The 25,202-nt window shown below is 38.2% G+C and overlaps 2 protein-coding genes and 3 long non-coding RNA genes across 5 annotated transcripts; 1 reads left to right on the forward strand and 4 right to left on the reverse strand.

The window, feature by feature from the left end:
- Positions 1-3,456: 3,456 nt before the first annotated feature.
- On the forward strand, positions 3,457-13,427 carry wnt7ba (wingless-type MMTV integration site family, member 7Ba). The gene is made up of 4 exons (XM_059505304.1): positions 3,457-3,783; positions 7,287-7,513; positions 9,298-9,569; positions 12,207-13,427. The coding sequence occupies exons 1-4, from the start codon at positions 3,701-3,703 to the stop codon at positions 12,684-12,686; spliced, it is 1,062 nt and encodes a 353-aa protein (XP_059361287.1). The 5' UTR covers positions 3,457-3,700; the 3' UTR covers positions 12,687-13,427.
- On the reverse strand, positions 5,021-5,863 carry LOC132098386 (uncharacterized). Its single transcript, XR_009422900.1, has 2 exons — positions 5,659-5,863; positions 5,021-5,607 (listed from the first exon to the last, which is right to left on the reverse strand). It is a non-coding gene; the product is annotated as an uncharacterized LOC132098386 (long non-coding RNA).
- Positions 7,285-9,223, reverse strand: LOC132098972 (uncharacterized). The gene is made up of 2 exons (XR_009423004.1): positions 8,963-9,223; positions 7,285-7,597 (listed from the first exon to the last, which is right to left on the reverse strand). It is a non-coding gene; the product is annotated as an uncharacterized LOC132098972 (long non-coding RNA).
- LOC132098973 (uncharacterized) lies at positions 11,291-14,921 on the reverse strand. Its single transcript, XR_009423005.1, has 3 exons — positions 14,315-14,921; positions 11,755-11,838; positions 11,291-11,578 (listed from the first exon to the last, which is right to left on the reverse strand). It is a non-coding gene; the product is annotated as an uncharacterized LOC132098973 (long non-coding RNA).
- Positions 14,922-16,396: 1,475 nt separating this feature from the next.
- On the reverse strand, positions 16,397-24,004 carry atxn10 (ataxin 10). The gene is made up of 11 exons (XM_059505305.1): positions 23,827-24,004; positions 23,473-23,667; positions 23,069-23,154; positions 22,872-22,968; positions 22,581-22,748; positions 22,396-22,476; positions 21,467-21,620; positions 21,024-21,132; positions 20,330-20,508; positions 18,232-18,295; positions 16,397-17,057 (listed from the first exon to the last, which is right to left on the reverse strand). Exons 1-11 carry the CDS (start codon positions 23,955-23,957, stop codon positions 16,873-16,875), a joined length of 1,449 nt encoding a protein of 482 aa, XP_059361288.1. The 5' UTR covers positions 23,958-24,004; the 3' UTR covers positions 16,397-16,872.
- Between the last annotated feature and the right edge of the window lie 1,198 nt (positions 24,005-25,202).

Below are 25,202 nucleotides of genomic sequence, written 5' to 3' on the forward strand. Positions count from 1 at the left end.
TCTCCACCTTTTATCCTGTCCAATGTTCCTTGCCTTAAAGCAAACACGCTCAGAGAGCATCTTTACAAGACTGTAAATGTGTTTGCTTTCCTTCACCAATCGTCCCCCATCACTCACAGCAGCGTTTGACTTTGCTGATGGTTTTCATTATGAGAGAACACAAATCTTTTTTAAAATGCCTTCTTTTATATATATATATATATATATATATATATATATATATATATATATGCCTTCTTTATGTAGCTATCCACCGTTTAAAAAAGAAAAATATATATATACTTTTTTCATAATTTTTTTTTTTTTTTTTTGAACGACTGACAGGTACATCTAAGCTGTTTTACTTAGTGGGCTGTCTGTGACATGAGAGCAGAACCCACTTTTACCAATTGCCACTAGAGGGAGTACACTTTAATTCAGAATGGTCTCCAGCAGCAGTTTTAACATTATGTGACATGCCAATAGCATCTGTGCGTCAGATGTCATGTCACATAATGTTAAAACTGCCTCTCATGGTCTATCTATGTATTTGAATCTTATTATCTTGTGGTTACTGAACCTTTTTTAGTGCTGTCAAACGATCCAAAATGAAAGTTTTTGTTTACATAAAATGTGTGTGTGTGAAGACTGTGTATATTTATCATGTAGCCTATGCATATACATATATATATATATATAAGAGAGAGAACAGATACGTTTTAATGTTGAAATCGTTTGAGAAGGTTCAAGCCTTAATTGGGGGGGCTCAGACATCCCAAACCCACTCATAATTCGCCCCCTCGTTATTCAGCTCTGATGGTGCCCCATGCCTGCCATCTTCAGTGACGAGAGAAGCTGCATGCATCATTTACTGAAAGGAATTGTATTCTGACAAAGCAGAACACTTTATAAACCCAGAGCTTTCACTTTTTGTGAATTGCAAGAAGTCAACAAGGTCTTCTTAATAGAAGACTTCTTAATAGAAGCCCCCCCCCCCCCAACATTTTTCTCCACCCCTGTAGGGGTCAGCCAGCTGTTTTTTTTCATTGTATTTGTTTTACATTCATATATATGAACGGAAAACAAAAACAACGAAAAAATATATATACAGTACAGACCAAAAGTTTGGACACACCTTCTCATTCAAAGAGTTTTCTTTATTTTCATGACTATGAAAATTGTAGATTCACACTGAAGGCATCAAAACTATGAATTAACACATGTGGAATTATATATGGAATTATATACATAACAAAAAAGTGTGAAACAACTAAAAAAATATGTCATATTCTAGGTTCTTCAAAGTAGCCACCTTTTGCTTTGATTACTGCTTTGCACACTCTTGGCATTCTCTTGATGAGCTTCAAGAGGTAGTCACCTGAAATGGTCTTCCAACAGTCTTGAAGGAGTTCCCCGAGAGATGCTTAGCACTTGTTGGCCCTTTTGCCTTCTGTCTGCGGTCCAGCTCACCCCTAAACCATCTCGATTGGGTTCAGGTCCGGTGACTGTGGAGGCCAGGTCATCTGGCGCAGCACCCCATCACTCTCCTTCTTGGTCAAATAGCCCCTTGATGCCTTCAGTGTGACTCTACAATTTTCATAGTCATGAAAATAAAGAAAACTCTTTGAATGAGAAGGTGTGTCCAAACTTTTGGTCTGTACAGTATATATATATATATATATATATATATATATATATATATATATATATATATATATACACAAAATCTGAATAAAAATGTGTTTGATTTAAGCCTGCATTTCAAAATTTTGTCATAAAATTATATCGCGCATAAGCTCAACTAACGCGATCGTTATAAAGGTGTTTAAACAACAATACACTTCCACGTATTTGACAATCGGAATATCAGACATTACATGCCATAGCTAACACATTTGTGAATATGGGCCTAATCTAGGCAATCCAGGCTTGTTTTTTTCATTGCATCTCATTCACATGCGCACTCATGGCGCAGATCCGCCCGTGATGCTCAGCTGTGGACGATTTAAAAATGGGTGCGTTCGACTTGAAGCACGACTGCAGACGGTGGTATGATTCGCTCTTTTGTTGTTCTGTTTTCTATCAGGATCAAAAATACAACAAATGAAAGCGTTTATCTGTATTTCCGACTGATGAGAACTATGCATATACATTCATAAATCAGTCAATTTTGCATTTTATTATGAGATATTTTATTCTAATGTGATCAGTGACTCGAGCACTGATGGACCAAAGAGCGCGCATTTCGACATTTGCAGTAAAAACTTGAAATATAAATTCTCAGAAAATGCATTTAATACCAATATATTGAAACGTCTGTTTATATAATCCATTTATAAAGGAGTCCAGACATTGGAAAAATATCAGTCCACCTGGGTTTTATATTTAATATGACGGAAATAGACATGGATGCATGCGTGACACAAAAAATCTTTAACTTTTAGTTAGCAAAATATTTTTTTAAATTCTGTCAATTACACTATGGTTATTACATTGTCTGCTATATATTTGCTTCTTATTCATTTAATACGGGCAATTGATTGATAAAACATTGATCAAAATTAAAATACAATTTATACAAAAAGAATAACTTTTAAAAAGAGTTTTCTATAAAACAAAGCTTAATGAAGTCGTCAAAATCATGTTTTACCAAAAACAGCGCCGTTGCTAGGAGGGCGCCAGCGCCTCTGCCTCGCAAGAGGATGATAGCCCTGAAGATGCCTAGCAATGATATACCTTTAGTGGTAGTATAGTTAAGTTATACCTTAAGAGTCTTCGTAGCACGCTAAGAGACAGTGTTATCGGAAACGCAGCCCAGGTAGGCCTATGCGTTTCATGCGTAATGGAGATTCCAAAGCCTCTTCTTTGGTCAGAACCATGGAGAGCGATCGCGGATAGGTCTGTCCTATGCACCGAAACTTTTAACAATGCAACAAAATATTTAAAGAGCACCAAACTATTAAAATCTATATTATGTATACGCACAGATAATATAACAGTAGGCTATATTAGTCAAAAGGTTAAGCAGTGATTGGATAACGTTTTTTATTTTTTTTATTTAACATTTTTAATTTAAGACCCACCCACAATTGGTCTGGCCCATCCAAAACTGGAATCCTGGCGCCGTGCCTGGGCCACACTGAGCTGTGCGTAACGCCCACAGACGTGAAGTGAACGAGACAGAGGCTGTCCTGTACTGTCTGAAATGGTTAACTCTGTGGCGATGCATGTGCAAAACAGATTTAACTAATCATAAAGTCAATCAGGATACATAACACAGCCTACTATAGGCTTACACTAACCACCCCCCGCCCCCACTCTCACAATATAGTTCCCACGTCCCTGTAGACCATGCGACTATTATTATGAAAAGAGACGGTTTCGAATCAGATTACTGTCCATGTCTCATCAATCTCTCTGTCATTAAGCGCAATAGCCTATAGCCGATCACAGAAAGGCGGAGATATCACTCAACCGTGCCCGTAAAGGTGGGCGGACTGGAGTGTCTCCCCCACTCTGCCAATGGCAAAGCACCGACACTAGACTCGAAATCCCTAAAATCAGCCGTCAGACCGCGGCGGGGAGCACACTCTGAATTAGCCGGTATCGCGCAGGAGATGACGGATCGCGTCGCACGGACCGCGGCGCGCCGAGCAGCAGCGTAACGTCACGACAAAACTTCAGAAGTTCACTTTCTCCACGCGCTCTCTTCAATGTCACCATGCGCAGCATCTCATCCTGCGGAGCACTGCTGTCAGTCTACTACCCACAGATCTTCCTCATCCTCAGCAGCGGCAGCTACCTGTAGGTTTGAACTACTGCTTTTTATTCTGACCTTTAATGTCCTCTCGTCGCTTTTGGCTCAACAGTCAACAACTGGAGAAAATGAAAGCGGTAAAGGGTTTATCGTTATTGCATCGCAAGATTAGACAGTCATCTGGACGTGAATGGTTTTTAAGAGTGCAAACACATAATCATTTCCACATATGTTGGAAATAGCATTATTTAGTGCACCTGCTGTGTTACACCATGAGAACGAGCATGTGCATGTGCTGTAAATATGTTTGAGCCATTTTGTGCTTGAAAAACAAATGCTCAGTGACTCTCTCTCTTTCTCTCTCTCTCTATATAATAAAAAATACACTAATGTATCATAATCCATTCACTGTAAAACTTGTACTTATTTAAAGGAAAAACATTTAAATGGTGCAGTAAAAACATTGATTAACTGCAACTTTAACACACTAAATGTAATTTACTGTAAAATACTGTAAAATTGTGTTTTTTTAGTAAAAAGTATTATCATACCAACTCGTAACAAAATCTGTTACATTCAACACAACACTACATGTTCTTTTACTTTAAAACATTGCTGAAATTAGTAAAAAAAATCAAGTTTAAAGAGTAAAAAGAAACAGTTAAGTACAATCCCACAAATTTTATTATCTTTTATTTAAATAGGTATGTTTATCATTTGTGTTAACAGTTATGCACAATATGGTTGATTAGTTAGTTAATGTTTATTACATTTTTAGTGCCATGTGTTGCATTGATGGTGTTTGTGTGGGTAACACTGCATGTCTTTTAGCCAATGTATATGCCTTTTGGTTTACCACCTGCATTATTATGTTGTATATCAGTATATTTTGAGATTCAACACAGATTTTAGTAGTTCAACTAGTTTATAATAGTTAATTACACAATAGTTCTAAACTTTAAACTGTACAAGCAAAGCACCTCCCTAAATACCTTATATTTATATATATATATATATTTTTACAGTGAAGTTGCACTGAAATGAATTATTTAAATAAGTAGATTTCCAGTTATACTAATCATACCACCCAGTTACAGGCTAAACATGTCATGCCAGTATAAACCAGTTCATTCAGTCAAAATGGATGGGATTACTTTTCATTCACTTGCTGTGAGACAGTGAGTAATATGTTTTTCTAATCACACCATATTCTGATCTGAAATGCTTGTAATTGGAAAACCGCATAAAAAAAAAACAAAACAAAAAAAAACACAGAGGGTGAGGTGTGCGAGATGTGGCTGGAAAAGAGAACCTTTTATTTGCACTAAAGTTCAGCCTTTGGAGAAATTACTGAGCCACACATTTCGAACGTATGTGTAGACCATAAATGTGCTTTAAATTGATTCTGGTCACTCTTTCCGAATCATTATTTAAAGCTTTGAGTCCGAGTCTTGTCAAATTTACACTTTGTTCTCAGATTTTTAGTTAATTTGGTAGCCTGTGGACTATTTAAAGCCCAAAATATTCTTCATGGATTTTCCTCAGACCAGACCTATGGAGATGACTTTTAAAGTTTCCCTGTATTCAGATGCTATTAAATAACATTCTTGTTACAAGAACAAGAATGCTAAACTATTAATTATGACTGATGAATGGACACTCTAGTTTTGGTAGTTCCTCTCAAATATGGCCTTCTTGGCTCAAATGTGTTTATTCCAAATTTGTATCACGACATTAGGACACTTCATCTTCTGGTCATTAGTACGAACATCTCCCACTATGTCAGAAAAAATTTAATCCATCCATTAGGTCAATATATTTCTGGATCATGTTCACTTGATTTTTAGTCAATAGACTAACACTGGGGTTCACTTTGTTAAAGAACAGCATAACAGACAGCTTGATTTACAAGAGTAATCCACAATTTTGTGTAGTTTCACTTTAATTGGGCTGTATATTTTGCAATCGCATTGTTGTGTATGATCTTTATCTGTAGAATAGTGTATGGTTGGTCTTCCATCTGTTTAGACATGATTTGGGACATTATCATCAAGTTCATTTCCACACTTGCCTGTAAAAGCTTTGTTTCATGAACTTTGAGTTTGTCGTTCTGTTTTAAACGAGTCATGAGATCAGGGATGGAAATTAACTTTTTTGTCCACCGGCCACTGGGGCTGGTGGATTTCAAAATCTACCAGCCACTCAATGTTTTTACCAGCCACTTTCTTGTTTTTAACCGACAATGTGTAACTGCTTGTGAAAATTAATTCTACAATACTTAAGCAGTTTATTTAATCTCAAGTCTCAATGAAATACTGACAATTTCTCTTTCAGTGATGCTCAAAAATGCTGCCTATCTAGGCAGCCTACAAGGTTTTGAAACAGCCGACTCTTGCTGAAGCAGCTCATTCTCTCAACTCCAAAGCCCAACCGGATGATACACTGCACTGTTTTTGTACACATTAATAATGTTGTATTTAATTCCAAAGGAAAGGATTCACCAGTATTTGTATGTGTATTTTCTTTTCTTTTTTTTTTTTTGTGGTTGAGGGAACACGTGGGGGAAAAGTCCCCTGTTCAACACTGTATCACTGAAAGAAATCTCGGCTCGGAAACTTTTACACCATCTTCAAACGAACGCAGAGCGTTTTTAATACATCGTTTTTACGCGTCTCGTCACGCCAGAGCTGTCAAACATGTGTAGCGATACAATGTTGTTTCTACATAACTTACAACCCTCTACGGACACCTTGACAATTGAATCGCCATTGGCTAGTAATTATTTTAGTTTACTCTCCAGTCAGTCAAGCTTTATAATAATCAAATATCATTTAAGAATAGAACTTTAGTAATTAGAAGTAAACTTGTTAACCATGTTTGAATGCTTATTAGTCGTTTTAACTGAACATTTTAACTGGACTGGTGGTGGTGCTTTTTTGGTCAGTCAGTGTTTCTGTATAAAAAAAAAAAAAAAAAAAAAAAAAAAAAATTGGGAAAAAAAAACCTTACAAAACTCCTGATAAGATGATAATAATAATAATAATACGATTCCTACTAATAAAAACTATAAAACACACTAAGGATTACTAAGGATTAATGAGCTGCTGGATTCATGAATATTAATAAGGTTTTGTTTGTTCGCTCGAACTGATTTGATCCTTAGTGTGTTTTATAGTTTTTATTAGTAGGAATCGTATTATTATTATTATACACACCAGGGATGAAAATTAACTTTTTTTTTGTCCACTGGCCGGGTGAAACAGTATGCTATTTTTATTTACCCGCCACGGTGGCCGGTAGGTGAAGCGAGTTTACCTGCCACAACACAAACACACCCGCATTTGGCTGGTGGCGGTGCTAATTTCCATCCCTGCATGAGATGCTCTTAAATTCTTTCATTATAGTAAGGCAGGGTTCATCAAATCTTGCTTTGGAGGGTCAATGCGCTGCAGAGTTTGGATCCAATCGAATTTTCATTTTTGGGACCCCATTTCTTGAATACCTGGTCTATATCAGCTGTTGACATCAATTTACCTGGTCTCCTCCAAAGGGCTTTTTCTTCAGTCGTGGCTTTGGGTGCGAACATCATCTGCAACAAAATCCCTGGCCTGGCCCCCAGACAGCGCGCCATCTGCCAGAGCCGCCCAGATGCCATCATCATCATTGGGGAAGGCGCTCAGCTGGGCATCAACGAGTGCCACTATCAGTTTCGCTATGGACGATGGAACTGCTCTGCCCTTGGCGAGAGGACCGTCTTTGGGCAAGAGCTGAGAGTAGGTCAGTAGGTACAGCCCTGAGATCTGTTCTTGTGTGTGTGCATGTGTTGCTTTGGCTGCAATTTGTTTCCGTGAGAGTATGGCCCTGTGACACAAGTGAGATGAAAAGATGTTAAAATGGACGTGATCTGTCCGCAATTACATTAAAATCATTCGCACAGTTACACACACACACACAAATGGCACCATTGACTTTGTGAGAAACTCAACCGAAGACACGCAGTAATGTTTTTTTTTTTAGATATATAGCACTCCCATATAAATTGCCTTTCAGTCAGAAATGTTTTGTTACGGTCAGGGTGCGGTGCGAGGCTTGGTTTAATTCAACAGTCCTGGTAACAATCACTCTTTTTGGGGTTGGTTGACTCTACACAACATAATCTTATTTCTTTTGTATGATTCTCAGCTATGCTGAGCTCTACACTGTGCATATGAGGGTTCTAATGTGTAAGAAGCTTTTTGTTTTCTGGTATGAGTTTTATATGCAGTATCTAGGAATGGATGGAATCTACAGACTATTTACTCAATTTCTGCACCAATTTTGACTCTAAAATTGATTTAAACAAAACAGTTGAGTATGCTTAATTAGTAGTTAAAAGCGTAATCAAATTAGCTGAAATATTTAACAAACTTATAAAAAGACGCACTGTACCTACAAGTTGAGAAAATCTTCCAAAATTCGTTGCTCTTCATTGAATTTTATATTTCTCAAAACTGAATGTTCGAATGTACATTTAAGGATAAACCGCAGGTTGTTTAATAGCCATAATGAATTTTACTGAAAGGCTATTGTTTTTTTTCCCCACAAAATCCATTAGAATAACATTAGCAAATATTCACCAGTAGATCCAGGCACACATTACTTGTCAAATTATACAAAGACTTTATATCATTTAGATCTTTTGGCTGGATAATGGAAATAACCCTGTCCTCAGTCAAACTTGATGATCAGTTATAAGATTTCGGCTTTAGCTATGAGAAAAAAAAAACATTTTGTAGGATGGAGCAGGTAATCACTGTTGTCTTTACAAGATTCACTGCCAGCATATCTTAATGAGGGATATTATCCTAAAAAATGAGAACAGCAATTTCATATTTGTTTCCTGCTTTTACTGTAAATGCAAATGGTGCATACTAAAATATTGCGGTATTATTGGCAGACTTGATGATTAGTCTTCAACTAAAGCTTGGCAACAAGGTATGACTATAATTGTGAAAGTGATAAACATAGTTCAACACTACACAACAAGGCACTAATGTACAATGGAATAACCAACATTTTGGGGAACGGAATAGAATAAAATAGAATAGAAAGTAACCAAATGACAAACAACCACGGCACTTTGTTTTTAATTAAAAGTGAAACTCTTACCTTCGGTCGTTAACTAATGTATTAGTATAGAGATAACAGTATGGAGATCTTTGTGGTGGTCAGTCCATTCTTACTAACCTCTTTTCATAAAGGCCGAACAGTAGTGGTCAGTTTAGTCTCCTTACATCAATCTCGAGATCAGGAGTGCTCAGTCGTGCTCCTGGAGATTTACATCCCTGCAGAGTTTAGTTCGATCACTAATCAAACAAACACGAAACAGTTAATCATTTCTTAGGGTTAAAAATGACAGGTGTGTTTTTGCTGCTTCGCATTGGAAGTTATACCCGGCTAGTGAATGCAGTAGCTACACCGTTTAGTACGAAATCTAACAAAGATGCACTCAAGAGGGAACTCACTGGCATGCAAGTTTGGGGTGTCAAATCATCTCAAAGGTTCTACTCTTTTCTTCCTAGGTAGCAAGGAGGCTGCGTTTACCTACGCCATCACGGCAGCAGGTGTTGCCCACGCTGTGACAGCAGCCTGTAGTCAGGGCAATCTGAGCCACTGCGGCTGTGACAGAGAAAACCAGGGCTACCACGACCAGGAAGAGGGCTGGAAATGGGGCGGCTGCTCGGCAGATGTCAAATACGGAGTGGAGTTCTCCAGACGCTTTGTGGATGCCCGAGAGATAAAAAAAAATGCAAGGAGACTAATGAACTTGCACAATAATGAAGCAGGAAGAAAGGTATGGAAGACAAGTTGTATAGAACAATACATACATACATACATGCAAACATAGCCTATATATACAGGTGCTGGTCATATAATTAGAATATCATCAAAAAGTTGATTTTGCTTTCACTAATTCCATTCAAAAAGTCAAGCTTGTATATTATATTCATTCATTACACACAGACTGATATATTTCAAATGTTTATTTCTTTTAATTTTGATGATTCTAACTGACAATTAAGGAAAATCCCAAATTCAGTATCTCAGAAAATTAGATTATTACTTAAGACCAATACAAAGAAAGGATTTTTAGAAATCTTGGCCAACTGAAAAGTATGAACATGAAAAGTATGAGCATGTACAGCACTCAATACTTAGTTGGGGCTCCTTTTGCCTAAATTACTGCAGCAATGCGGCGTGGCATGGAGTCGATCAGTCTGTGGCACTGCTCAGGTGTTATGAGAGCCAAGGTTGCTCTGATAGTGGCCTTCAGCTCTTCTGCATTGTTGGGTCTGACATATCGCATCTTCCTCTTCACAATAACCCATAGATTTTCTATGGGGTTAAGATGAGGCGAGTTTGCTGGCCAATTAATAACAGGGATACCATGGTCCTTAAACCAGGTACTGAAAGCTTTGGCACTTTGTGCAGGTGCCAAGTCCTGTTGGAAAATGAAATCTGCATCTCCATAAAGTTGGCCAGCAGCAGGAAGCATGAAGTGCTCTAAAACTTCTTGGTATAAGGCTGCGTTGACCTAACACAGTGGACCAACACCAGCAGATGACATGACACCCCAAACCTTCACTGACTGTGGAAACTTTACACTGGACCTCAAGCAACGTGGATTGTGTGCCTTTCCTCTCTTCCTCCAGACTCTGGGACCCTGATTTATAAAGGAAATGCAAAATTTACTTTCATCAGAGACCATAACTGTGGACCACTCAGCAGCAGTCCAGTCCTTTATGTCTTTAGACGGTTCTGACGCTGTTGTTCAAGAGTGGCTTGAGATAAGGAATGTGACAGCTGAAACCCATGTCTTTCATACGTCTGTGCGTAGTGGTTCTTGAAGCACTGACTCCAGCTGCAGTCTACTCTTTGTGAATCTCCCCCACATTTTTGAATGAGTTTTGTTTCATAATCCTCTACAGGGTGCAGTTATCCCTATTGTTTGTACACTTTTTTTTCTACCACATCTTTTCCTTCCCTTTGCCTCTCTATTAATGTGCTTGGACACAGAGCTCTGTGAACAGCCAGCCTCTTTTGCAGTGACCTTTTGTGTCTTGCCCTCCTTGTGCAAGGTGTCAATGGTCGTCTTTTGGACAACTTTCAAGTCAGCAGTCTTCCCCATGATTGTGTAGCCTACAGAACTAGACTGAGACCATTTAAAGGCATTTGCAGGTATTTTGAGTTAATTAGCTGATTGAGAGTGTGGCACCAGGTGTCTTCAATATTGAACCTTTTCACAATATTCTAATTTTCTGAGATAATGAATTTGGGATTTTCCTTAGTTGTCAGTTATAATCATCAAAATTAAAAGAAATAAACATTTGAAATATATCAGTCTGTGTGTAATGAATGAATATAATATACTAAGATACTAATATATATTATACTATACTAATATATATATTATACTAATATACTATAAGTTTCAGTTTTTGAATGGAATTAGTGAAACAAATCAACTTTTTGATGATATTCTAATTATATGACCAGCACCTGTGTATATATATATATTTCATAAAGAACTATGAATTGTGATACATTGCTTTTAAACCGAGAGATTAAAGACTTAAGGGGGAAACATAGGAACATTACTACTAAATTTCCAATCCCTCTCATTGAAGGAGAATATTAACATTTAACTAAACGGGCAAACGTCAACTATCATGTACCTTTGTCTGTTGAACATATCAGCAACACATCAAACACCCAAAATTTCTGCTTTTAACTCAAATGTAACCCTATACATAAATGGGGATTTGAGAATTATGGACATTTCTCCCATTCTCTGATGTGGCCCTGCAGAAGGTAGAGAAAATCACAGGGTATAATCTGGCTAAAACATATTTTTCCCCCTCAGTTTTGACAGATATCTGGCATTGCACATCGAAACATTGCTCAGGACTTATTGAATAATGGGTTTCGGTTTAAATTGCTGAAAACAGTCAAGATAAAATGTCAAGAATTTCCCTTACCCAACAGCTGCATGAATTCACTGGCACCTCAGCTTCAGAGGCCTCTGATGAAGTCATGCCCATTGTAAAATACTATGAGTCTTACTAGGAAAAAAAAAACCCCAGATCAACCATGTGTGTGTGTGTGTGTGTGTATAATTAGCTCGATATTTTAGTGGTCTGAGAATTGTAAATAAATATAAAATGTAGAATAAAAACATAAACCTTGCACATAAATTTAATATAGCAATATAAACAAATAACTACTTATATTTTAAGTTTTAAAAAATTATATTTTTAATCAAAAATGATATTTTTAAATTTATGATTATACATAATTACATTTTACAATTATATGTTACATTACTGCACAAAATTATAAATAAAATTAATAAAACGATGTATACATTATGTTCAGTTACAAAACGAAGCACCAACATTTGGTAACACTGGGTTTTTCCATACTGTTGCAGGTTCTAGAGGAAAGGATGAAGCTAGAATGTAAATGTCATGGCGTCTCTGGCTCATGTACCACAAAAACCTGTTGGACAACTCTGCCCAAATTCCGAGAGATCGGCTATTTGCTTAAGGAGCGTTATGCCACTGCAGTTGAGGTGGAGGCCGTGAGAGCCACGCGTTTTCGCCAACCCTCTTTCCTGCGTCTCAAGCAGTCCCGTGGGTACATAAAGCCCACGGACACAGACTTGGTTTACTTGGAGCGCTCGCCCAACTATTGTGAGGAGGACGCTGTGACGGGGAGCACTGGAACGAGAGGACGGCTGTGTAACCACACGTCCCCTCACACAGATGGGTGCAACCTGATGTGCTGCGGCCGGGGCCACAACACCCATCAGTACACGCGCGTGTGGCAGTGCAACTGTAAATTCCAGTGGTGCTGCTTCGTTAAGTGTAACACGTGCAGTGAAAAGACAGAGGTGTTCACCTGTAAATGAGCAAACAGAAGAGTTAAAAGAACAAGAATGAAAGGCAAGAAGCCAGTGGAAAGAAACAGGAAGTGTTTGAAACAAAAATGGAAGTGTCGGAACTGGATGGCTTCATTTTGCACATCAGGCAGTCTTTATGCAAGAAAGACCGTTGCCAAAAGAGAACCGGGAAGGTTAAAGAAAATGCCGGAACTTGAGAGGAAAATGCACTGACCTCAGACTGACCTTGCAAACATATGGACGCTATATATGCAGCGCAAGGCTTTTGTAGATATCAGATTCTCACAGACTTGAGGAAGGTCAATAAAGGCCTGTTCTGAGGATCTGATATTGACTCAAAACTCCTACTGGACATTCTTAATGGCCCACAAAGCTGATTGAGGCAAGGGGAACTTGTAAAATATCCCACCAGCTGAGCCACTATGGACGTTCAAGAGGAAAGAGGTGCTGCAACTTTGCAACTCTGGAAATGCTGGAAAGCTTCAGTGACACTGTATCTGTTTGAACACTGAAAAAAAAAATACCCTTTTCCCTTCTCTTCGGGGAGAAAAAACAAAAAAGATTGAAAATGTTCATACTGTAGATGTCTTGTAATGGTACACAGAAGTAAACACTTCTAATGTCATTGCTACTGATCTGTTGCTTCCAAAACTCAAGCCGAAACAGTATAGGACACTGCGTATGTAAAAAGAGCTTCTTTTGGAGTTTACCAATGAAGAAAATTGGTCAAGAAAAATGGCCAACTTGTTTCTTGGTGATTTTGTTGCCGATTGCTGCACTGGTGGTTCTGGTGCATACTGTGGGCTGTATGGAAACAAAAACCAATTGTGTTTTATTTTTTATTTTTATTTTTTTGAGAAGAGCTTCCTTAGTCAAATCAAGACTTGGTCATGCATGCTGCAGTGCTCTAAACGGGAGTGTGTAAATGTTTGTGGGCATGAAAGAGAGAGCGCTTTTAGATACTTCATAGAGTGACCAAACCATTCCCACGAATGCCAGAGACATAGGATTCCACATCACTGCTCCGACGTGCAAAAGGTCAAGTTATATTCCGCAATGTCAATGAACCATACAGCTATGGGTCTGAAAATGGTTAAAAGGTCACTGGAAATATTATTGTTTATACGAGTTAAATAGCTGGCAAATTTGTTAAAATATATTTTTTTATGTAGAGAATTATGGCACTTTATGTCAGGTACATTCAGAGTAATTATTGATACCGTTTACCCTATAATGTTTTTATTGTTTAATTACAAATCTGACACAAAACAATGTTTGACCCAGCCGAATTATGTAAGCTTTTTTTTATGACTTTTCTAAAGTTCTCCATGAATTCTTTTTCAAGTTTGATATGAAACCATCTCATCTTTTTGTTGTCTAAATGTATTTATACTTTTTTTTGGCAAAGATTAACAGTAGAATTGCTAGATAAATAAATGAATCAAATAGTTTGGATCAAATGCATCAAACTGTGGCCATTTAAATTAATCTTTTTACTGAGAAAAATGATGCCATGTTGTTAAATGCACGTCAACATCTCACTCTAAAGTTTCTTCCCAGAAACACCAAGCAGCTTATAGCCGTGGGTGTAGATACTGTGAAACGCTGATCTCGGAGTGACACAGAGCTGTTCCCACCTGGGTTTGAATAGGCATCCAACCTGGCTCATTCATTCACCCGCCACGTGCTCTCTGCCCCTCTGGTCTTTTTCCTGTGGGTGAAAAGCATTGCAGGCAGCCACCGAAGCAGAAGTAAAGTGGACCTGTTTTGTTAGCCGTCTGAAATGCTGGGTACCGGAACCGCGTAAGCTCCCAACACTATACCCCCGGATTGAGAGAAAAGTCAACCCCGATTGTTTCACAAAAACATTTTGTCATTAAAAAATATGAGGCAGAAAAAACAGGGTGTGGTTGGGAGAGCAGAGGCCTCCACAGAGGGGTATTAATGCTCAGGGGTGTATGTGTGTGGACCACTCAGCTCATTCCAGAACGGGACGGGGTGAGATGCGATTCTGCAAGCTAATACTTCTGGTCTGATTCACTTAGGACAAACTAAGGGCAGAACTAGATGACCAGGAGAGCCAAAAAGTGCTGTGGGATAGCCAGAGAGAGAAAGGCCTGATGACTGATTTCTGGTCGGTTTAAGAGGTGTTGCTCTTCTAATGTCCTACAGTGGGGAAAATATTTATTTGATCCCCTGCTGATTTTGTGAGTTTGCCCAATTACAAAGAAATGAGGGGTCTGTAATTTTTATGGTAGGTTTATTTTAATGGATAGAGACGAGAATACCAACCAAAAAAATCAGGAAAAAACATTATATAAAGGTTAGAAACCGTTTTGCATTTCAGTGAGTGAAATAAGTATTTGATCCCCTACCAACCAGCAAGAATTCTGGCTCCCACAGACTGGTTATGTGCCCATGTGAAACAATTAGTCCTGCCACTTTAAGTTACTCCTAATGTCAGCTTATTGGGTGTATAAGACACCTGTCCACGCAATCGGTTTCTTCCATTCCAACCTCTCCCACCACCATGGACAAGACCAAAGAGCTGTCAAAGGATGTCAGAGACAAGATTGTAGATCTGGACAAGGCTGGAATCGGCTACATGACCATCAGCAAAAAGCTTGGTGAGGAGGAGACAACCGATTATTCGGAAATGGATGAAATACAAAATAAGCATAAATCAGCTTCATGTGATCTTAAGACAGTTGGGACCAAAGTCACCAAGCAAAACATTGGTGACACTACGCCACAATGGACTAAAATCCTGCAGCACCCACAAGGTCCTCCTGCTCAAGAAGGCAAATGTACAGGCCCGTTTAAAGTTTGCCAGATAAATCTAAATGATTCAGAGAAGTCTTGGGAGAAAGTGCTGTGGTCAGATGAGACCAAAATTGAGCTCTTTGGCATTAACTCAACTTGCCATGTTTGGATGGAGAGAAATACTGACTATGACCACAAGAACACCATCCCTACAGTCAAGCACGGAGGTGGAAACATCATGCTTTGGGGCTCTTGTTCTGCTAAGGGTACAGGACGACTTCACCAAATATACCGCCAAGGCAACAAAGGATTTGGCTCAAGAAGAATCACAATAAGGTCATGGAGTGGCCTAGCCAGTCTCCAGACCTCAGTCCTATCTGTGGAGGGAGCTGAAACTTTGAGTTGCCAAAAAACAGCCAAGAAACCTTAGGGATTTAGAGAGAATCTGTAAAGAGGAGTGGACCAAAATCCCTCCTGAGATGCGAGCAAACCTGGTCTTACCTCTTAAGACCAGATTCGTCTTACCTCTGTGCTTGCCAACAAGGGTTTCTGCATCAAGTACTAAGTCATGTTTTATTTGGGGATCAAATACTTATTTCACTCACTGAAATGCAAATCAATTCTAACCTTTATATAATGTATTTTTTCTCGATTGTCTTGGTTGGAATTTTGTCTCTATACGTTAAAAATAAACCTACCATAAAAATCACAAACCCTTCTTTTTTTTTTGTAAGTGGACAAACTTGCAAAATCAGCAGGGGATAAAATAAATATTTTCCCCACTGTATGTATGTTTTAAATAAGTACATTTTTAAAAGTGTAAAAATTGTTTGTTTTATTTTTTGTTACTTTTACTTTCTTTTATGTAAAGCACTTTGAATTACCATTGTATACGAAATGTGCTATATAAATAAACTTGCCTTGCCTTGCCTTGCCTATGTTAGGCTGGACACAAAATCTTAAGGCAGTTTTCAAAAAGAAGGATTCAAGTCTCATAGCTTTTCAAAGACGAACTTTATGTGTACAGGTCAAGAGACAGCCTGGTCTCTATAAAATGCACTGAATTAGGGATTAACCTCTACTCCCTGTTGGTCACCAGAGTTTCTTTAGTGGCTGAAAAGCCAGGAAGACACAGTTCTCCTTGTTTCATAGGATCTGAATCCCACTTTCAAGGGTTGGAATCAAAGACCACTAAATGCATCACAGACGCCAGCATGAGTTCTCTCAGATAAGCTCCTCTGATTGATTTCCTCTTGTGTGGAGAACACAAAGCCCAGACCACCCCCTTTATGTTCCCAACTACTGATTGGATATTTAATTACCCCAGTGTGTTGTGGGCGTTTTAAGCCATCTCCAGAGTGTAATACAGCATGGTAAAGGGGTGTGGGGATGGGCATTCCGGGACAGCAGTTTTCCAGCTCTACTTAATCAACTATGAGTCTTTCTTTAGGGGCCTGAGCAGTAGACTTCCATCCCTTTCTTCCGCTCTGAAGCCCATTTCTCTGAGCATAGAGTCGTCTGCCACACCTCGTCTCCGAAGTCCTTGAATCAGCTTCTGATTCTCTAGGTTGTGTTCCAGGATGTTCCGGATGGCAAACACAGCCCACTGGCTTATGACTGGAAAGAATATTAAGGATAGTTTTCAACTGTTTTAATGCACTGCTATGTGGTTGTCAGGGTGTTCTTGTTGGTTTCATGCTGGCTTCAGCCAAAAAGTCTCCATGATATTCTGGAGAATTTGGACTCTAGATATATATTCTAGAACTACCTTCAAAACAACTTCTCCATTTTCTTTGTCCACCAGGATGCAAATTCGATAGCACATCACTCCTGAATTAATGTCCAAGATTATACTTAGGGCAGGGATGCACAATATATCGGTAGATCAGTACGTCACATAATATTTTATACAAACTTTGCCCATAAAAGAAGTGAAGCTAGCAACACCAGGTCCAGCAACCATGCTAAACAGTAAGCAACAATGACAACTTCCTAAAGTGGTCAGGAAGCAGCATCCAGGAGGACACTAGCTTAGCTTAACGGCTCATCCCCTAATGAAAGAGCAGCTGACATTGTGCCCTGCTCTCTCTAATACAGACCGGCAGTGATCGCTAGAGAATGAAAGGGTTTTTTTTAGCTTCAGTCAAGGAGCCTTTGGATACAAAGCTGTAATACATCAGATTGTCGTGTTATCAATTAACCATTTCAAATGGAACAGAGTTGGCAGGATGCAGGTCAACACTATAAAAATACAAAATGTCACTTCAATTCATTCAAGTGGTGATTTTCCACCCAGGATTTCAATCAAGTTTTCCAGAAAGTGTTGCACATCTATAAAAAAAGACTTCTGTCAACACCACAAAATTACTCATAAATGCAATGCCGACATTTAGCTTCATTAACTATTACGACTAGATCTTCCACACAAGGAGACTGATGAGTGAGGGTTACAAAATAATCGTGAGTCAGCCCAACAGTTCCACCTCTCTACAGGGGACATTGCTAGGTGGAGTGACATGAAACCATTGGGCCAGATGCTGGCTTTGCTCTAATAACATCTCAACTGCGTTTTCAAGTCTGAACAAGCCACTAATCACTCAAACATGAAACACTGCGGTAAAACCTCCATTAGTAACTGAATATAAGGGACCATTACAATGCAATTCACACTTTAGATAGCAATATCTTTGCATTTTTGTGGTGGTTTTCATGAAACCAGAAAACCCTCATTAAATACACCTCAAAAGCACAGTGTGAAAAAATAAGTGTGTGGAGTCACAATCAAGGATACAGGGGTTGTTGCTGTCGATGCTGCAGTTGTCCAGAATGAGAGCTATACCGTCCAGTTCTCTTACCTATAGGGGACAAATAGAAAAAAAACAGGGACATCGTGAGCCAGACTGGACAGAAAACAATTATTTTCCATGGAGGAAAGTCCAAGCGATTGAGCTCTGGTTTGGCGCAGTCATACAAGTTTGCGCTGGTTTTCGTCACATGCAGTCTCTAACTATACCGTACATTACCCTGAGTATGTATCATAACCCAAGAGCTACAGCGGTTGCTCTTTAACCACTTTGATTACATAAAAAAAGAAAAACTGAATAAGGAAGAGGAGACACAAGACATAGAGCCCTGACAATTTTCTGCTGCTTAATGACAAGCATGGCATTTGATTGAGAAAGTACTGCAAGCAATCAAAATGAGGGAAACTTATGTAACCATATACTTCAGCCACAGAATTAGTTTTGTTTGGCTATCCTCACATGTAGTGGACTACTACAGAGGCAGCATTTTAAAACATCAGCACTCCTGATGCAAAAGCTGGTCCTACTTAACTGTACCGCCATCTAAGATACTTTCTTGTAGCAAAGCAAACAGGTGTGGTATTGCTCTTTATGTAGAGCTGTCTAATTGAATCATTTTTAGAGGTCCTCTAACAAAGACAATGGTTTAGAGATTTGGAAATTTAAAAGTTGACCTTCTTTAGATGCATCACGGGTGAGAGGCGAGCACAACAATAAAACATCCCGTCTGGTTTACATAGAAAATTAATGGAAAAGCAGCGTAGTGGAATGCAAAAATGCATTCTGATTGAACGGCCCATTAGAAAGCAGCAACAGGAGCCGTGCGCTCACAAGGTTTAGGAAGAGGGTTTTGGTCAAAAACTGTGGGTGCAGGCTTGAGGGGGGCTTGCTATTGTTTTTTGACCTTTGACCGCTCAGTTGTGTGCCTCGACCTTATTTAAGAAGGCCGATACTAGGTTCTCCTCTGTGCTGATTGAAGGGGACAGACCTGAAAATCCCTCCATCGCAGGAGGCTGCTTAGAAGAGAATTCATTAAAAAGAAGAAAAAAAAAAAAAGTAGAAAGGGAACAAAGTGGAAAAAGATTTGGGGAAGCAATGAGACTGTACTAGCATGAAATTCAGCATGGTTCTCGAGTCTTTATCTACCGGCATTAATCCCCTGATTAGTTTTCAAGGAGGGAGCTTCCACAAACAAAAAGCCCAGGCCTGGGTTGATGGACAGAGAGAAAGGCTCTAAACCACAGTATTGTTAATGTGTTTACCACGACTGGGTTGTGCTGTCCGTTGATCCACGTTACTGGAGTTGGCTGCAAAATCTATGGTGTTAGTTTCATCATTCATTGCCAACACATTCCTTCACTTTCCAACAAGTCATAGAAATCGCAGTAGAGGAAGTTTAAAAGATGATTTCCAGGAATTCTGCTAACTACCTCCTTCCCTCGGCAATCACACTATTTAAGTTTTCTTACCCATCAGTCAGTTCTCTTTTATTGACTAATTTCAAGCAAGGTGGAGTCAGACAAAACTACATATTTTTCAACCAGTCTCGACCATCAAACATTTTTATCATAATTTGCCAAAAAAAACCTGTCAGACATATTTAGAAGAAAGATTAGATGACATTAAAAGACTTTATTTAAGAATCGCAGTGCAGCCCCCTCAAAACCAATGAATTGTAAGTTTTTAATAATTTAAAGTATAATCAAATGAAGTAGGACTACATTTTCTTTTACACATTTTAATAAGTACAGGTCAGAATAAGTATGATTTTTACAAAAATATATGTTGCGCTGATTGACAATAGAACATTATATCACCCATATTTTGGCATTTCCACAAGTTATTTGTAAGATTAAAGCAGACACTTGCATTTAATGTAATTTCTATGTATATAAAATTACTTTTGTAAATTTTATTTTCATGTGGACACCAAAATGCAATCTTAAATCTCATCTTTGACCAACATACATATGGGGTCTCGGTTCTGAACATCTCTAATAATGTCACTTTCAACTTTCATATATGCAAAATCTCATATATGCAGACTCACTTATGCACCATTCTAGAAGCTACTGTGTGCAGTACCTTGTCTTGGTTGACAACGTGGCCATGACACAGGTTCCCAATGAGCCGAATGAGATGAGCTTTGAAACTGAGGACAGGATGGGTATCGGCGCCCCCTGGCCTTGTCAAGGAGAAATCGTGTGCTGCAGTGAACACATTTTTACTGGTTTTGCCCAGTAAATGGACTTCTTTCAAGAGATCTGAGGATGACAAAGACAATCAATGTAGAATTTATACATTACATATCAGATGTGAGAGACATCAAGAGAGACAGAGAAAGAGAAATGCATGCTGGCATGAATCTCATGTTTAATGCGTGACATCACAGCTGGAGATGACAGCAGAGTCTGTGAAGAATGAAAATCATGTCTGTCTGTGACCTGTCAGAGGTGTTGGTTTCGTACAGCACCCTTCTGAAATGGCTGCTTTGTGTTTTAAATAGGAAAGGAGAGAAAAAGCATATAGTGGTGTGTGGTTTGATTTTTCAGTTTAGTTAATCATCTGCAAGACAGATAGAATAAGGGACAGCAAGTTCAGCCCCATGTTTTCAAGAGCTTTTACAGTGTGATTATGCAGTTGCACTAAAACAAAAATTTTGCATCTTCAATTCATGGCAGAGACTTGATAATTCCCTATGGTTTTTATGTATTCACATTAAGAATGCATTAGGATTTCTATTTCCAACAAAAGCATTCCGCCAGTAATCCAAATTTACCAACTGTTGCTCTCAAAAGGTCAGAGTGATCCTGCAGGGCCATAAACTCCTTGCAGTCAGAGGTCATCTCACAAAGGATGTCTAAAAGCCTGATGACAACCATAGCCTCCTACAAACGTAGAGAAAATACCAGGCTTAGTACATTTTCTATATAATATACAGTAACTTTAAGGACAATGAGATTTTTTAAAATGTTTATTTGAAAGAATTCTCTTCTTTCAATGCTCACCAAGCATATATTATTAAAAAAAAATGATTCCTGTATTGGCAAAGCAGCCATTACTCCAGTCTCACATGATCCTTCAGAAATCATTTTAAAATGCTGATTTGGTGCTCAAGAATATAAGTAATAACTGTAGTTTCTTAATATCCAATATCAACAGACAATGATAAAAAAAAACATCCATAATATATACAATATGAGCACTGCAGATAAAGCTGACCTGGTCATCTGATGATTCAGAGCTCAGAGTGAGAACAGCACTGCAGTGATCAGTAAAACAGGAAGCCAGGAACTGAGCTGTGCTCAGAGGCATTGAGCACTTCTCCTCCTCAATGACACCAAGCTGGGCTAATATCAGCTCCAACAGTGTGAGCCTGGTAGTAAACAATTACATTCACAAAACAATCTGTATTAAACATACAATATGATTTAGAAAGATACATTTGTTCTTATGGCCCATTTTACTATGTTTTAAGAGAGATAATCAGGCTCTGTTCCAAACCCTAGTGAGCTGACACAGAGAAGCATCCTAACCAAAGTGGAACCGCACTAGCCTTGACAGAATTATTTAATTTATATTTTTAATAGATAATAACACACTGAAAGGCACAAGTACAAAAGTGTAGAGAAAAAAATGTTTATTTTATTATGTTATGTGAATGTGTATTTTCTTTTGGAATTTTTTAGATGGCATCCACCATCTTGGCCATTTTTTTTTTTACTCCGTTCCTCACAATGCCTCATCTACAAAGGATGAAATGTTACCTTAAAATATTAGGTGTTTTAAAATGCATTTGGAACAGCCAATGATGTCTGAAAATGCAGTCTAGTTAGGCAGCTCACTAGCATTTATAAACCTTTGTTAGTTAATAAAACTGTTCATGTTCATGTTAGTTCACAGTGCATTAACACATAAAACTTCTGAACTTAAAAACATATTAGTAAACATTTAGATTAACACTACCTAAAATGAATAAATGTAGTTATTAATGTTAACAAATGTACCCACATTGTAAAGTATTACTAGAAATTGTAACAGAGCCTTAAATAAACACATCAACTCATCAGAAAAGTCAAAACTCAGTATTGTGATATATTAACCTTATCTTATTTGTGCAATAATTGAATTAAATAATTGAGAGTTTTTACCTTTCCTCATTGCTCATTTCGGTGTACATCTTCCTAATGAGCTCTGATGACTTGAGAAAGTGTTTTGTGACAATAAAGACCCTGTAAAAGAGTAATATATGACCAAAATAGGGTATAAAATTGACCTAAAGTAAATAACAGATGTGGTTGTTTTTTGTTTGTTTCAATGAAAACACAAAGCTTACGTCCAGTCCACGTCAGGCAACGTCCTGCACAGGTCTATGATCTTCAGGGACAATTTAAGCTGCTGTGTGTCTTTAACAAGCTGCTCTGTCTTGTGTTTATCCAGACAAGTGTGGATCACCATACATGTGTATGAAACCGCTTTCTCATCCGCAAGCCCCAAAAGGTCCCTTGAATGATATAAAAGTGGTTATAAACCGCACCTGAGGGCTTTACAAAATGAGGACCAAATACATTTTTGACTGCAATCGTAATATATGCACCAGTGGCTGCCGGACCATAAATTCACTCACCAAAAGACGTGTGGGAACCCAAGCTCCCAGATGTCATCTTTGCAAAGCTGGTTTCCAACAGCAATGTTACCAAGAAACTGAATCCCACATCGAAGTGCTGCCAATGGATAGAATCATAATTCGAGTTATCTGCCTGTTACCCGCCATCTCGCAGAGGAGATCTTTTCTGAGAGGAGCTGAAAACTCTTGAAACTCACCGTCCCAAATGTCATTTGAACCTCCTGATGAAATCTTGAGGAGTCTGACCAAAATCACAAAAGATAGCTTGATAGAGCCTAGATCTCTGTGAAAAAATATTTTTTAGTTGGACAGGCCACAGTCATATTCATATGCTTATAATGATTATGATGTTATAAACAGTGTCCGTAAGCCAGAGACCGCACCAAAAATATGCAAAATCCTAGGATTTCAAGAAAACATTAAAAACAGTTCCCATATAAAATAAAGAAACAAACTGAATTAGATTAAGAACATACAAAATACTAAGAAATATATATTTAGACAATACATTTTTGTTACATTTTCAACATTTTAATCACATATTTATGCCAAAGAAATCATTTGAAATGAAAAAGCTCAGAGTTTTTGGACACTACACTACCTCAGACAGCACTGGTTTTGAGTGCACTGTACGCAGGTATTTCTGTGCGCTCTGAAACACTCTGCGGTGAGTTTAAGGCACAGAGATGCTGATTCTTCCTGTGAATCCGTTTTTTCAACCAAATGCTGTACATCCACAAAAAGCCTTGACAGCACTGCAAAGAGGTTTCCAAGAGCCTCCCTGTCAACACTGGCTCTGAAACAAAACAGAAACAAACTGTGTCGGCCAATTTTAGCTCGGTGAATGTTTATGGCAGTACATGCATCCTGCCATACAGTATACATAGACTAATAGGGTGTTGTGTGCTGACACACACATTTCTGTTCATTTTGTAAAGTGGAAAATGTGTTGTACCTGAACTGCTCATCCCGTAAAGCTGTCGTCACAGTTTGCAAAGTTATGAGATGCGTGTTTGTAAGTTTTTCCGTGGCTATTTGACAGAGCGCGCTGTTTATGTTCGGCATGCTATCACTGGAGGCTGCCATCAACACGCGCGCACATAAACACAGCCCTTTACTTCCGCCTCCCGGCTAGAATGGATTTCAAAATAAAAGACCGCGAATTTACGTGAAGGCTCTAATTTGATTTGATTAAGGGTAATGGTTATATTTTTTGTCTACAAACCATATTTGAAAGAAACAAATTAACTTCTTAAGTGTGTGTAAGAGAACCTCTTAAATCTGAGATCGAAGAGATTTGACTTTTTATATTTAATTTTCTTAATTTCTTAATTAACATTACCGTGGTAATTAAAATGTATTTATAAAAACGATTTTTTGCTACAATTCACTGAATAATCATTTAATAGATTTCAATTATTACATACAGTCAAGGAGGTCAAGACTCATATGGTGGAGCAGGCAAAAATCACCTTCCAGTGAATGCATTATAATCAAAATAGTCACATTCCTTAATTTTTTTAGTTTTTATTTTATGCCAACACTTTTGTTTCTCAGTGAAGGACACTGATTGAATCTGATCTTGAGAGGACAGACCAAATGTTTGTGACAATGCCTAAACATTATTACGTGATATAACTTTCTTGATGTCCCCATTCTAGAATAAAATCATCCTGATCATTTTAATCCAGGACATCTGACACCCATTCATCTGAATCAAATGTTCAAAGGACATCGATTGATCCAGTTTTTTTTTTTATAAACAAGATGTGGGGACAAGTGTTCCAGCTGAAACAACAGTTCCCCTTAGAATCCTCAAAAGAGGCAGAGAATTTTTGGGTCATTGGCTTTCCATTCTGTGGTTCATTTTGTGTTTTTTCTGGCCCGGGAAATGCACTGAAGGAAGTTGGTCTTGCATGAAGAATATAATTACAGGTGGTTTTGTATCTACAACGGTTTCAATTTTGAGAGTGTTAGAAAATATTGCTGACACTATTGTGTGCAACAGGACATAACGTGTCATTAGAGATGACAAAGTAGCTTACAGTTGACTGACAGGAGGTTCGTCTAGTATTTGTAACAGATCCATTTACTTTGAGAAGCATTTTTGACAATTTCTAAATAACAACCACCAATACCTGCGGTCTCAACAAAATGTCCATCATCAATGAATGTACAGTATATAGTGAGTGATGCTTGTGAATGAAATTTCACCCTTTCTAAATGCATGTTATTAATCTTTTTGTGATGGATTCATCTGTGCTTAAGTTTTTTTTGACCCAGAATACTGCACTGGGGTGGTATCTTTTCTACCTTTTAGGAACTATAATG

The sequence above is a fragment of the Carassius carassius genome, chromosome 22 (genome assembly GCF_963082965.1).
Source record: "Carassius carassius chromosome 22, fCarCar2.1, whole genome shotgun sequence".
NCBI lineage: Eukaryota > Metazoa > Chordata > Actinopteri > Cypriniformes > Cyprinidae > Carassius > Carassius carassius.

Excerpts from the sequence above, each read along its gene's own strand:
- atxn10 (XM_059505305.1), bottom strand. The coding sequence starts at position 23,957 with ATGGCAGCCTCCAGTGATAGCATGCCGAACATAAACAGCGCGCTCTGT. Across the intron at positions 20,509-21,023 it reads CCTTTTGAGAGCAACAGTTG|ATCTCTTGAAAGAAGTCCAT; the intron begins GTAAATTTGGAT and ends TGTCATCCTCAG. Across the intron at positions 18,296-20,329 it reads ACGTTGTCAACCAAGACAAG|GTAAGAGAACTGGACGGTAT; the intron begins GTACTGCACACA and ends TGTCCCCTATAG.
- wnt7ba (XM_059505304.1), top strand. The coding sequence starts at position 3,701 with ATGCGCAGCATCTCATCCTGCGGAGCACTGCTGTCAGTCTACTACCCA. Across the intron at positions 7,514-9,297 it reads TGGGCAAGAGCTGAGAGTAG|GTAGCAAGGAGGCTGCGTTT; the intron begins GTCAGTAGGTAC and ends TTTTCTTCCTAG. Across the intron at positions 9,570-12,206 it reads ATAATGAAGCAGGAAGAAAG|GTTCTAGAGGAAAGGATGAA; the intron begins GTATGGAAGACA and ends ATACTGTTGCAG.